Source organism: Rana temporaria, chromosome 3, assembly GCF_905171775.1.
Source record: "Rana temporaria chromosome 3, aRanTem1.1, whole genome shotgun sequence".
In the NCBI taxonomy this organism is placed as follows: Eukaryota; Metazoa; Chordata; class Amphibia; order Anura; family Ranidae; genus Rana; species Rana temporaria.
Genome location: NC_053491.1, coordinates 37,777,885 through 37,793,141, shown reverse-complemented (window position 1 = coordinate 37,793,141; position 15,257 = coordinate 37,777,885). Strand labels below are relative to the sequence as shown.

The 15,257-nt window shown below is 43.3% G+C and overlaps 1 protein-coding gene across 1 annotated transcript in view; it reads left to right on the top strand.

The window, feature by feature from the left end:
- MFGE8 (milk fat globule EGF and factor V/VIII domain containing) overlaps window positions 1-15,257 on the top strand; it is a 141,773-nt gene that overhangs the window by 71,175 nt on the left and 55,341 nt on the right. Inside the window, exon 4 of the mRNA XM_040342406.1 lies at window positions 12,971-13,084. Within this exon, the coding sequence (XP_040198340.1) occupies window positions 12,971-13,084 (114 nt within the window). The remainder of the gene's footprint in view (window positions 1-12,970; window positions 13,085-15,257) is intronic.

Sequence of the window (15,257 nt, the reverse complement as noted above, 5' to 3'; positions counted from 1 at the left end):
GATCACTCTGGATGAACTGCAGAGATCTACAGCTGAGGTGGGAGACTCTGTCCATAGGACAACAATCAGTCCCTGTATACTGCACAAATCTGCCCTTTATGGAAGAGTGGCAAGAAGAAAGCCATTTCTTAAAGATATCCATAAAAAGTGTTGATTAAAGTTTGCCACAAGCCACCTGGGAGACACACCAAACATGTGGAAGAAGGTGCTCTGGTCAGATGAAACCAAAACCAAACTTTTTGGCAACAATGCAAAACGTTATGTTTGGCGTAAAAGCAACACAGCTCATCACCCTGAACACACCTTCCCCACTGTCAAACATGGTGGTGGCAGCATCATGGTTTGGTTAAAATTGACGGGAAGATAGATGGAGCCAAATACAGGACCATTCTGGAAGAAAACCCGATGGAGTCTGCAAAAGACCCGAGACTGGGACGGAGATTTGTCTTCCAACAAGACAATGATCCAAAACATAAAGCAAAATCTACAATGGAATGGTTCACAAATAAACATATCCAGGTGTTAGAATGGCCAAGTCAAAGTCCAGACCTGAATCCAATCGAGAATCTGTGGAAAGAACTGAAAACTGCTGTTCACAAACGCTCTCCATCCAACCTCACTGAGCTCGAGCTGTTTTGCAAGGAGAAATGGGCAAAAATGTCAGTCTCTCGATGTGCAAAACTGATAGAGACATACCCCAAGCGACTTACAGCTGTAATCGCAGCAAAAGGTGGCGCTACAAAGTATTAAGGGGGCTGAATAATTTTACACACCCAATTTTTCAGTTTTTTATTTGTTAAAGTTTGAAATATCCAATAAATGTCATTCCACTTCATGATTGTGTCCCACTTGTTGTTGATTCTTCAAAAAAATTACAGTTTTATATCTTTATGTTTGAAGCCTGAAATGTGGCAAAAGGTCGCAAAGTTCAAGGGGGCCTAATACTTTCGCAAGGCACTGTATGCCAAGCCCTACAGGGGGCAGAGGCTGAGTGAAGAATCTGCTCCCGTTCAACCCCACCTACCAGTGCATCCATGGTAAAGCGATGCATGCGCGGGTCAACCCCGATGCAAAAGCCATTGATGTTTATGCAAGCACGGTCGCATACAGTTCATCTGGAAAGTATTCACGGCGCTACACTTTTTCCACATTTTGTTATGTTAGTCTTATTCCAAAATGGATTCAATTCATTATTTTCCTTAAAATTCTACAAACCATACCCCATAATGACAACCTGAAAGAAGTTGGTTTGAAATCTTTGCATAAGTATTCACAGCCTTTGCTGAAATACTTTGGTAAAGCACCTTTGGCACAAATTTCAGCCTTGAGTCTTTTTGAGTATGATGCTACAAGGCACACCTATTTCTGGGCACCTTTTCCCATTTTTTTTCTTTGCAGGATCTCTCAAGCTCCATCAGGTTGGATGAGGAGCGTTGGTGCAGTTATTTTCAGATCTCTCCAGAGATGTTCAATCGGGTTCAAGTCTGGGCTCTGGCTGGGCCACTCAAGGACATTCACAGAGTTATCCCGTAGCCACACCCTTGTTATCTTGGCTGTGTGCTTAGGATCGTTGTCCTGTTGGAAAATGAACCTTTGCCCCAGTCTTGGGTCCAGAATGCTCTGGAGCAGGTTTTTATTAAGCATGTCTCTGTACATTGCTGCATTCATCCTTACCTCGATCCTGACTAGACTTCCAGTTCCTGCCGTTGAAAAACATCCCAACAGCATGATGCCACCACCATGCTTCACTGTAGAGATGGTATTGGCAGGTGATAAATAGTGCCTTGTTTCCTCCAGACATGATGCTTGCCATTCAGGCCAGAGAGTTCATTCTTTGTTTAATCAGACCAGAGGATTTTGGTTCTCATGGTCTGAGAGTACTTCAGGTGCCTTTTGGCAAACGTCAGGCTGTCCTGTACCTTTTTACTGAGGAGTGCCTTCCGTCTGGTCAGTCTACCATGCAGGCCTGATTGGTGGAGTGCTGCAGAGATGGTTGTTCTTCTGGAAGGTTCTCCTCTCTCCATAGAGAAACGCTGGAGCTCTGTCAGAGTGACCATCGGGTTCTTGGTCATCCATTCACGGATGATGGAGGCCACTGTGCTCATTGGGGCCTTCAATGCTGCAGAAATGTTTCTGTACCCTTCCCCAGATCTGTGCCTCCATGCAATCCTGTGTCGGAGATCTTCAGACAAGTCTTTGGACTTCATGGTTTGTCCTCTGACATGCACTGTTAGCTGTGGGACCTTTTTATATAGACAATCAACTGAATCAATCAACTGAATTTACCACAGGTGGACTCCAATCAAGTTGTAGAAACATCTCAAGGAAGATCAGTGGAAACAGGATGCACAAGAGCTCAATTTTGAATGTCATGGCAAAGGCTGTGAATACCTATGTACATGGGATTTGTTTTGTTTTTTATTTTTAATAAATTTGCAAAGATTTCAAACAAACGTCTTTCACATTGTCATTATAGGTTATTGTTTGTAGAATTTTGAGGAAAATTATGAATTTAATCCCTTTTGGAATAAGGCTGTAACCTAACCAGGGTTTGACAAATTTGCTTGGAATCTAGGAGCCAGCTAAAAAAATTAGGAGCCAGAAAACGCGGCCCGTCCCGACAAGCTCGCGTGCAGAAGCGAACACATACGTGAGTAGCGCTCGCATATGTAAACGGTATTCAAACCACACATGTGAGGTATCGCCGCTATCGTTGTAGCGAGAGCAATAATTCTAGCTTTAGAACTCCTCTGTAACTTAAAACATGCAACCTGTAGAATTTTTTAAACGTCGCCTATGGAGATTTTAAAGGGTAAAAGTTTGTCACCATTCCACGAGCGGATGCAATTTTGAAGCGTGACATGTTGGGTATCAATTTACTCGGCGTAACATTATCTTTCACAATATAAAAAAAATATTGGGATAACTTTACTGTTCTCTTATTTTTTAATTAAAAAAGGTGTATTTTTTCCCCAAAAAAGTGCGCTTGTAAGACCGCTGCGCAAATACGGTGTGACAAAGTATTGCAACGACCGCCATTTTATTCTCTAGGGTGTTATAATAAAAAATATATATAATGTTTGTTGGTTCTAAATAGAGAGAAGGAGATGGCAGTGAAAAAATTAGACATTAGAACTGCTGTTTTACTTGTAATGCCAACGGCCACCACCAGATAGCGCCAGGTCACAGAAGGAAGCTTGGGCTTTCACAAGGCCGCAAAGCCGCGGCCTCAAATACCGGCCGCCGCGTGCCCGCCGCGATCGCACGACGGCCTCAATTACCGGCGGGCGCCAGGTCACAATTTCTTGTCGCAATTGCGACCGGGCGCCCGGATATTGTCGAGCCCTTAAAGTAGAGGTTCACCCTAAAACAATTATCTAACATTGCATCCAGCATACTAAAGACATTTACAGTATGCAGGTCTTTTTATTTTATTTCGCCGTACATACCGTTATATTGTGATTTTCTCCCCGGCTTCCGGGTTCTGATTCCCGCGGGACTGGGCGTTCCTATCCCTGGGTTAGATGATTGACGTCTGGTGAAAAAGTTCCCATGTCATACAAGGCGTGTCACCAGTTTTTCGTAAATAGCCGAGCTGCCAGTCGGCGCTATACGGCGCCTGCGCCCGCCGTGTAGAGCTGACTGCGTAGGCGCCGTATAGTGCCGACTCGCAGCTCGGCTATTTATGGAAAACTGGTGACGCGCCCTGTGCGACATGGGAACGTTTTCACCAGACGTCCATCATCTAACCCAGGGATAGGAACGCCCAGTCCCGCGGGAATCAGAACCCGGAAGCCGTGGAGAAATATAACGGTATGTACGGCAAAAAAAAAAAAAAAGAACTGCATACTGTAAATGTCATTAGTATGCTGGATGCAATGTTAGATAATTGTTTTAGGGTGAACCCCCGCTTTAACACAACACAATGTGGAAAAAGTGAAGCTCTGTGAATACTTTCTGGATGCACTGTACATCCTTTTTATTGACACCTGTACACGGCACGTGCAGCGCCCCAGAAAGCGCTGGGGATTTTTCATCTGAACACAAGGGAGATGCTAGTCCGCCGTATACATGAGATCTTTTATTATTGTAATAAGTAGCTGAACTTGTAGAAGTTGTGGTCTCAGGCAGCTAATAGAAGACCTGCTTCCTGCAACTTGATTACCTTACTTGTCCCTGGAAGTATCGCATACCTGGAGATGAGAAAAGTACGAGGTATAAGTGGGAAACTCGGAATGCCGAGGTTATGTTTAACATGACTCTCATGTGACAGACCTCATAAGCCCCCAGGAAAGGAATGTGCAGCCTCTTTAAACATAAACTCTTTGAGGCTTATTCCTGGAGCCGGGAATGACGTGAAATGATTACAGCATGTGCCATGGGCCATTAGAGGACAATCTGATTGTTCAAAAGGAATGACTTGGACAATCCGCTTGGGATTAGAGAGCACGGTCCCCAAGAAAACAGACTGTTGTGACGGAGACCTGCAAATAATTCTCGAAATGCCTCGGTTTCTATCACTCGGTAGAGGATGGTTATCGTTGCAGGGAATGCTTGCAGAGTGGACAGTTCTCCATTTCCTTCATATATTCTTCCCTCTGTGTAGAGGTTCTTTTGGTTTAAAAAAATAAATAAAAAATCTGTACAATAAAACCTTGGTTTAAGAGTAACTTGGTTTGAGAGCGTTTTGCAAGACAAGCAAAATGTTTTAATAAATTTTGCCTTGATATACAAGCGATGTCTTGATATAAGAGCTTATTGCTACACTTAGAGGTGCCTCTCTTCTCTTTTATACCCTGTAAAAAAAATGCTTTAACCACTTCGTTACTGAGCCTGTTTTTCAGATTCAGTGTTTACGAGACTAAAACAGTTTTTTTTGCTAGAATATTACTTAAAACCCCCAAACATTATATATATATTTTTTTCTAACACCCTAGAGAATAAAATGGCAGTCATTGCAATACTTTTTGTCACACCGTATTTGCGCAGCGGTCTTACAAGCGCACTTTTTTTGGAAAAAATTCACTTTTTTAAATTAAAAAATAACACAACAATAAGTTTGACCCAATCTTTTTATATATTGTGAAAGATAATGTTACGCCGAGTAAAATGATACCCAACATGTCACGCTTAAAAATTGCGCCCGCTCGTGGCATGGCGTCAAACTTTTACCCTTAAAAATCTTGATAGGCGACGTTTAAAAAATTCTACAGGTTGCATTTTTTGAGTTAGAGTAGGCCTAAGGCTAAAATTATTGCTCTCGCTCTAACGATCGCGGCGATACCTCACTTGTGTGGTTTGAATACCGTTTTCATATGTCGGCGCTACTCACGTATACGTTCGCTTCTACGCGCGAGCTCGTCGGGACGGGGCGCTTTAAAAAAATTTTTTTTTGCTTTTCGCATTTATTTTTAGTTATTTTACAATTTTTAACACTGAAATAATTTTTTTTTAAAAATGATCACTTTTATTCCTATTACAAGGAATGTAAACATCCCTTGTAATAGAAAAAAGCATGACCGGTCCTCTTAAATATGAGATCTGGGGTCAAAAAGACCTCAGATCTCATATTTGGGCTTAAAGCGGGAGTTCACCCATTTCTAAAAAAATTTTTTTTCTTCCCCTAGATTCCTGCTCGTTCGGTCTAGGGGAATCGGCTATTTGTACTAAAATATGAGCCGTACTTACCCGTTTTCGAGCTGCATCTTCTTCCGTCCCTTTCGGGTATGGGTCTTCGGGAGCGGGCGTTCCTTCTTGATTGACATTCTTCCGAGAGGCTTCCGACGGTCGCATCCATCGCGTCACTCGTAGCCGAAAGAAGCCGAACGTCGGTGCGGCTCTATACTGCGCCTGCGCACCGACGTTCGGCTTCTTTCGGAAAATCGTGACGCGATGGATGCGACCGTCGGAAGCCTCTCGGAAGACTGTCAATCAAGAAGGAACGCCCATTCCCGAAGCCCATACCCGGAAGCGACGGAAGAAGATGCAGCTCGAAAACGGGTAAGTACTGCACATATTTTAATACAAATAGCCGATTCCCCTAGAGAAAACGAGCAGGAAGCTAAGGGGGAAAAAGTGCCCTCTAAGGGTGAACCCCCGCTTTAAATGCAAAAAAAAATAAAATTTTTTGGAAATGTCATTTTTTCAAATGACAAAAAAAAAAAATGTCTCTTTAAGAGGCTGGGCGGGACTGACGTTTTGACGTCACTTCCGCCCAGCAGAGCTATGGGGGACGGGCGAAGGAGATTTTTCCTTCAGTCTCGTCCCCGCTCAGCTGCCGAACGGTCCCGATCGCCTCCGCCGCTACCGACTGCTCCGGTAAGCGGCGGAGGGCACGGGACAGTGGCGGGAGGGGGGGCCCCTCTCCCGCCACCGATAACGGCGATCTTGCGGCAAATCCGCCGCGGAGACCGCCGTTATCGTGTACAGGACCGTCGGCACTAAAGATGGATACCTCAGTTGTGGCAGCAGCTGCTGCCGTTACTGAGATATCCATCTTAAAAAACAGGACGTATTTTGACTATGGGCTGGATATACAAGTGCTTTGGATTACAAGCATGTTTCTGCTTGCAAACCAAGGTTTTTAATGTATTGTGAACACTTGCAAACACATATACTTTATGGCACAGATTCACGTAGGAGATACAACGGCGTAAGTCTCCTACGCCGTCGTATCTTAACTGCATATTTACGCTGGCCGCTAGGGGCATGTACGCTGATTTAAATCACCTGAAATATGTAAATCAGCTAGATACGCCTATTCACGAACGTATGCCCGGCCGTCGCAGTACAGATACGCCTTTTACCGGTGTAAAGTTACCCCTGCTCTATGAGGCGTACCAATGTTTGGTATGGATGTCGGAACAGCGTAAAAATTTTCACGTTTTACGTCGTTTGCGCAAGTCGTTCGTGAATAGGGCTTGGCGTCATTTACATTCACATCGAAAGCATTGGCTTCTTGCGGGTTAATTTGGAGCATGCGCACTGGGATACTTTCACGGACGGCGCATGCATGCGCCGTTCGTAAAAAGCGTCATTTACGTGGGGTCACAATAAATTTACATAACACACACCCACATCTACCACATTTGAATTAGGCGGGCTTACGCCGGCCTATTTACGCTACGCCGCCGCAACTTTGGTTTGAGAATACTGCACTTGCCTGTCAAAGTTGCGGAGGCGTAGCGTAAATAGGATACGGTACGCCCGCACAAAGATGCGCTCTTCTACGTGAATCTGGGCCTGTATATTTAGCTTATTAGGATCTGTGTGTTTTATAAAAAAAAAAGAGTATTTTATAACATAAGCTTTCTTTTGTGGTTGTACAGGTTAAAGCTTGGTTCACATTGCTGTGACCCCATCACTGTGTGATTTCCAGTGCAACTTTAATGCAACATTAGAGTCCCTGGGGCTGTCACATTGAAGTTGCATTAAAATGGCACAGGAATCTTTTTAACCACTTCTTGACCACACTATAGCCAAAAGATGGCTACAGCGTGGTCGACCAGTTCTATAAAGCACCTTGTGCCCATGTTTGAGATGGGGACACGTGCCTCTTCCCCATGACCCTTGCCGTTGGTTGTGGGGGGACTGCAAACTGGCTTATTGGAATCTGGAAGCCCCCAGACCCCCCCCGCCATGTGAATGAGTACCCCTACTCATTCATCAAAAAAAGTGTAGTGTAAAAAATAACAGTAAGCAGTTTTTGACAATTATTTTATTTAAAAAAATAAAATTCAGTCCCGTGTAAAAGTATACCCCTTGAATCTTGTCATGTTACAACCAAAAACGTAAATGTATTTTATTGGGATTTTATGTGAAAGACCAACACAAAGTGGCACATTGTGAAGTGGAAGGAAAATGATGGATGCTTTTCAACGTTTTTTTTTTTAACAAATAATATCTGAAAAGTGTGGCGTGTATTTGTATTAAGCCCCCTTTACTCTGATACCCCTACCTAAAATCCAGTGGAACCAATTGCCTTCATAAGTCACCTAATTAGTAAATGGAGTCTATCTGCTTGTAATTTAATCTCTGTATAAATTCAGCTGTTCTGTGAAGCCCTCAGAGGTTTGTTAGAGAACCTTAGTGAACAAACCCCATCATGAAGGCCAAGGAACACACCAGACAGGTCAGGGATAAAGGTGTGGAGAGGTTTTAAAACAAGGTTAGGTTATAAAAAAAAATATCCCAAGCTTTGAACATTTTACAAAGCACCGTTCAATCCATTATATGAAAATGAAAAGAGTATGGCACAACTGCAAACAGTCCGCCTAAACTGACAGGCTGAGCAAGGAGAGCGTTAATCAGAGGAGCAGCCAAGAGGCCCATGGTAACTCTGGAGGAGCAGCAGAGACCCACAGCTCAGGTGAGAGAATCTGTCCACAGGACAACTATTAGTTTGTGCTCTCCACAAATCTGGCCTTTTATGGATAAGTGGCAAGAAGAAAACCCTTGTTGAAAGAAAGCTATAAAAAGTCCCGTTTGCAGTTTGCGAGAAGCAATGTGGGGGACACAGCAAATATGTGAAAGAAAGTGCTCTGGTCAGATGAGACCAAAATGTTACTTTTTGGCCTAAAAGCAAAACGCTATGTGTGGTGGAAAACTAACACTGCACATCACCCTGAACACACCATCCCCACTGTGAAACATGGTGGTGGCAGCGTTCTGTTCTGGAGATGCTTTTCTTCAACAATGAAGCTGGTTAGAATTGATGGGAAGATGGATGGAGCCAAATACAGGGCAATCTTAGATGAAAACCTGTTAGGAGTCTTCAAAAGACTTGAGACTGGGGTGGAGGTTCACCTTCCAGCAGGACAACGATCCTAAAGATACAGCAAGAGCTACAATGGAATGGATTCAATCAAAGCATATTCATGTGTTAGAATGGCCCAGTCAAGGCCTAGACCTAAATCCAATTGAGAATCTGTTGCAAGATTTGAAAATTGCTCTTCAGACGCTCTCCGTCCAATCTGACAGAACTTGAGATATTTTGCAAAGAAGAATGGGCAAAAATGTCACTCTGTAGATGTGTAAAGTTGGTAGAGACATCCCCAAAAGACTTGCAGCTGTAATTGCAGTGAAAGGCGGTTCTACAAAGTATTGACTCAGGGGGGCCGAATACAAATGTACCCCACACTTTTCACATTTTTTTAAAAAATGTTGAAAATCATTTATCAATTTCCTTCAACTTCACAATTATGTGCCACTTTGTGTTGGTTTATCACATAAAACCCCATATTGTCCAGAGACACAAGATAGAAGGGTTGTTGGGTAGTGAGCTGGGTTTGAGGGTTCCATAGTGGCATCATTTTTAGTATTTCCAGTAAATGTTTTTGCTGCATTTGGTAAAACTGAGAAATGTTCACCTTCTGATCCAAACTCAATTCTTGACTCCCACGTCTGTTCTTCATCGTACATTCCCACATACAGATCTGGTGGTCTGAGTTGTGCAGGATCAGTTAATGGTGTTCCATAACCATATAACTCTATTACACAGTTTATATGTAAACCCCATCAATGAACTTCTTGTATATTTGCCTGTTTGGTTTGGTAAATATGCCATTAAAATGGTTTTGTATTCAAAAAGTGCAAACAAACGGCTGTTGATCCTGCCTGAAATCATGTGCTGCACTTCTATCAGTTAGCATTGTTCCCATTTCTCTCTATGGACTTCAGGACACCTCTATACTCTTCTATTGGAGGTGAAGGAAGTGTCCTGACATCCTTTCTCAGGGCAACAATACTGCTGCTCCATAAATACAGTAAGGGTTCATGTATACTACAGATTCTAAACTTGATTTTAGGAGCTTTTTGTCATTTTTTTGCCAAAGCCACTAAACTCCACTCCATAAAGGCCTGTGTGTCCATGTACTTAGGCGCTTACAAGAGTTTAGGAGCTGCTGCAGTTAGGGGAGACTCAACCTCCCTCTCCCGAATGCAGAAAAATCTGGTTCAGCATAGGAACCTTTTGACCGCGGGCCGCAAAAGGCGATAAAATCGTGGCTGGCGGTTAACCTGGTCGGTGTGTACATGAGCCCTAATGGCGCGTACACACGATCGGTAATTCCGACAATAAATATGCGATGGGAGCTATTCCAACCGTCTGTATGCTCCATCGGACATTTGCTGTCGGAATTTCCGACAACAAATGTTTGAGAGCTGGTTCTCTATTTTTCCGACGGCAAAAGTCCCTGTCGAAAACACGCATTCTCTGAATCAATTCGACGCATGTTCGGAATCATTGACCTTCATTTTTCTCGGCTCGTCGTAGTGTTGTTGGTCACCGCGTTCTTGGCGTTCGGAATTTCAGACAACATTTGTGTGACCGTGTGTGTACGCAAGACAAGTTTGAGCCAACATTCCGTTGGAAAAAAATCCACGGTTTTGTTGTCGAAATTTCCCATTGTGTGTACGCGGCATAAGAGTGAGTGTTGTCACCATAGGACAAGAAGTGTGAAATGAAAAGCCTGAAAGGCCCGGTTAGCCTCAATATATCACATTGTTGTTCTTTGGTGTAGACACTCTTTAACCTAATGGTGTCAGTGGTAGGGTTGTTTGAGGGTAAAATTACACCCCCTCTTATAGTATTACAATTCAACCGGGGGCTGCCAAGCTTTTCAGTACAGGGGCCACATCACGTGTTGTACAAATATTCACAGGTTAAAGTTTCATCACTGAATACAATTTATATGAATAAATAAGTTTTAATTGGAACTATTTTTATACTCTGCATGATATGGTTTGTAACAGAGAGATATCTTCAGTAAAACAAAGCAAATAAATTACAAATAAATTTAAGCCATTAATAAATGTTGAAATAAAATACATCCAGTCTTTATCTTTTCTCGTCAGAATCCCCTTTACATCAGTGTTCCCATTGCAGTCCCCTCTTACACCAGGTGCTCCAGTTATATCCGTGTACTCATCCTAGGCCCACCTTACTTCTGTGTCTCTTTCAGAGCCCCCCTTATGTCAGGGTTCCCATCAGTGTCCCCATTAGATTCCTCCCTTAAATCAGTGTCCCCATTAGGTTCACCCCGTACAACATGGTCCCTATTGGATTCTCCCTGTACATCATGGTCCCCACTAGCTTCTCCCCAGTAGATCAGGGTCCCCATTAGCTTCTCCCCAGTACATCGGGGTCCCCATTAGCTTCTCCCCAGTACATCAGGGTCCCCATTAGCTTCTCCCCAGTACATCGGGGTCCCCATTAGCTTCTCCCCAGTACATCGGGGTCCCCATTAGCTTCTCCCCAGTACATCGGGGTCCCCATTAGCTTCTCCCCAGTACATCAGGGTCCCCATTAGCTTCTCCCCAGTACATCGGGGTCCCCATTAGCTTCTCCCCAGTACATCGGGGTCCCCATTAGCTTCTCCCCAGTACATCGGGGTCCCCATTAGCTTCTCCCCAGTACATCGGGGTCCCCATTAGCTTCTCCCCAGTACATCGGGGTCCCCATTAGCTTCTCCCCAGTACATCGGGGTCCCCATTAGCTTCTCCCCAGTACATCGGGGTCCCCATTAGCTTCTCCCCAGTACATCGGGGTCCCCATTAGCTTCTCCCCAGTACATCGGGGTCCCCATTAGCTTCTCCCCAGTACATCGGGGTCCCCATTAGCTTCTCCCCAGTACATCGGGGTCCCCATTAGCTTCTCCCCAGTACATCGGGGTCCCCATTAGCTTCTCCCCAGTACATCGGGGTCCCCATTAGCTTCTCCCCAGTACATCGGGGGTCCCTATTCGATTCCCCCTTCACATCATAGTTCCCCTTTACTTTAGTTTCCCCATTAGAGCCCTGTTTTTATCAGTGTACTCTAGGGCCGAAACAACTAATCGATTAATCGACAACTAATCGATTATGAAATTAATCGATTACAATTTTCATAATCGATTAATCGGTCAGTAACATAATGGGGTTAAAAAACTAAAATTAGCTTACTGTAATTATTACTTTCACTGTCCCACAGTAAAAAAATGAACCCCTTACAGTAGAGATTATTTGCTCTTTTTGTACTTATTTTTGTTTTTTTTTAACCCCATTATGTTACTAAACATCTCGGGCCTGGGGTCACACCTCTGTTTTTGGTGTTTTTTGCAGAAACACACTTCAGTTCATTTACATGTTTTCCTATGGGACACGTTCACATCTATGATTTTTTCCCGACTGCTGTGTATTTGGAAAGGGCAAGGACTTTAACGCAAAACGGTGCTATTTTTTTTTTTTTGGGGTTTAATATACTTCAATGGAGAAGCTGCAGAAAAGCGTGTAATGTGTTTTTGCTGCAATTTGTGTTTTGTAATCTGCCCAACAACAAATTGTCCCCAAAAAAAATGTAAAAATTATAATTTTTCTTATTTTTAAGGCTATTATTCGATTAATCGAAACAATAATCGGCTAACTAATAGATGAAAATAATCGTTAGTTGCAGCCCTAGTGTACTCATCCAAGTCCCCCCTCACATCAGAGTCTCATAGCCCCCTTTACATCATTGTCCCTATCGGAGCCCCCCTTATATCAAGGTTTCCATCAGAGCCCCAATTATATCGGTGTCCCCATCCAAGTCCCCCCTTACATCCGTGTCCTCATCAGTCTTACAGAGTTGTGTAGCAGCAGATCAGGTCTGCACTGAAGAATTTCTTGTGAATGGTAAAGCAATAACGTGATTGATTTCTCGGACACTGGTGGTCTGGGGGTGATGTGCACATGAGTTGGAGGGGAGAAGTGGGGATTGTGCATATCGGCTCCAATCTAGATGAAATCTTGCAGTGGGCTGTACATCGGACCCCTGGATTGGACTGATATTTGAGAGTACAAATCATTTACATGACAGAGTGAGGATTGTGGATGATTTATGTGCATGAGACAGAAATTTCCACTATAAACTAGAGAATCTTTTTTCTATGTTCTCACTTCACTTTATGTTTTGTCTTTGCTTGTATTACAGTTTTTTGCCGTTCTTATTTTTCAGATAACAATTATTGTTCTTCACTGCCTTGTAAACATGGAGGGGTTTGCAGTCACATGGACAATGATTACAGCTGCAGATGTGCGTCGCCCTATATTGGGAAATCTTGCCAAATTCGTAAGTTGTCGTAATTGACTCCATTAAATGTAGTAAAGATTTTGATGGCCTTTTTATTAAAGTAACAGATGTTGGCGCTCCCCTCTGTATGGTCGCCCATCTCTCTGCATGGTGCAAGCAAGGCTAGATGCTAAAGGAATCTCTGCTGACGGCTGGAAACTCCTGAAATACTCTCAGCTTTTAGGTGGATCCTGAGCCCAGTGAATGACGGTACCGCTTATGGAGTCATTAGGCAATTTTAATAATGTCTTTGCTGTTTTTATTGCTACCAAGAAGTCATTTTATACTAATTTCAAAAGTCAGGAATGTTGGGCATGCATTTTTTTTTTCATTTTTTATTTAACCACTTAAGACCCGGACCTTTAAGCAGCTAAAGGACCTGGCCACTTTTTGCGATTTGGCACTGCGTCGCTTTAACTGACAATTGCACAATCGTGCGACGTGGCTCCCAAACAAAATTGGCGTCTTCTTTTTGTTCCCCACAAATAGAGCTTTCTTTTGGTGGTATTTGATCACCTCTGCGGTTTTTATTTTTTGTGCTATACACAAAAATAAAGCGACAATTTTGGAAAAAAAATGCAATATTTTTTACTTTTTGCTATAATAAATATCCCCCAAAAATATATATAAAACGCAATAAGCGTTTTGATTGGTTTGCGTTTACAAAATAGGGGATAGTTTTATTGCATTTTTATTAATTTTTTTTTTTTTTTTTACTACTAATGGCGGCGATTTTTTTTTTTTCATGACTGCGACATTATGGCGGACACTTCGGAAAATTTTGACACATTTTTGGGACCAATGTCATTTTCACAGCAAAAAATTCTATAAAAATGCATTGTTTACTGTGAAAATTACAATTGCAGTTTGGGAGTTAACCACAAGAGGGCGCTGAAGGGGTTTTGTGACCTCATTTGTTTTTCTAACTGTAGGGGGGTGTGGCTGTAGGTGTGACGTCATTGATTGTGTTTTCCTATAAAAAGGAACACACGATCAATGACAGAGCCACAGTGAAGAACGGGGAAGCTGTGTTCACACACAGCTCTCCCCGTTCTTCAGCTCCGGGGACCGATCGCGGGACTCCAGCGGCGATCGGGTCCCGTAGTCACGGAGCTTCGGACCGCGCCCGCGACCCACAGCTGGGCACTTAAAGAGGACGTACCTGTATCCACACATTCAGGATAGATGGGGGAATGCTCCCCACTGTGGCATTATATTCTGACAACGGGGAGACTTCGCTGTCAGAATTCATGGATCAGTGCTGCAGGCTATAGCCTACAGCACTGATCGAGGGGGAATTTGTCTGCAGGGAGGCTGTACAGAACTTGATCAGTAGATTGATTTCTGTACATGGTAAACCAGGTGGTGAGTTCTTGTCACTTCCACTTGAAACTCCTGAGGTCGACTTTTCGCTTCATTGAAGAATCGCATAAGATCTCCATGGTCAATGCCATTATTGGAAGTCGATTAGATTAGTGTAATGCTTTGTACCTGGGTTTACCTAATAACATCATGCACAAATTACAGCTTATTCAGAATGCCGCTGCGAGGCTACTCACGGGTGTTGGTCGTCGTGACCACATCACGCCATCGCTGAGAGCCCTGCATTGGCTACCCGTGAAGGAACGGGTTCTGTTTAAGACTGGATGCATGGTGCACAGGGCTATCCATGGCAAGGGGCCAGTGTACCTGCAGGAAAAATTCACCAAGTATGTGCCCAACCGTACCTTAAGGTCGGCTAATTTGGTGATTCCTAAATTTCGTAAGAAAAAATGTGGAGGGAGGACGAGTGCGGTCCAGGGAGCACAGTTTTGGAACTCCCTGCCTCTAAAATTAAGGCTTGAGAATGATCTTTTTAAGTTCAGGAAGCTTTTAAAAACTGAGCTTTTCAGTCTAGTCTATGGAATTACATAGGTTTTTATAGTTCTTTGATCTGCTACTATTTTAAATTTGATCTGTTCCGCTGCCTGTGTGTGTTTTTTTGGTTGTTGCTGTATTGTTGTTCTCGGCGCATCGAGGCCTACGGGTAACTGACTGCGTTTTGTACTTTTTTGTACTTTTTTGTACTTTTAAGAATTTTAATAAATAAATAAATAAATACATCACAGTTGCCTGTACATGGATCAAAATTCGGCCTGTCCCTGCTGAAGCCACCAAATTATAATCCATCTAA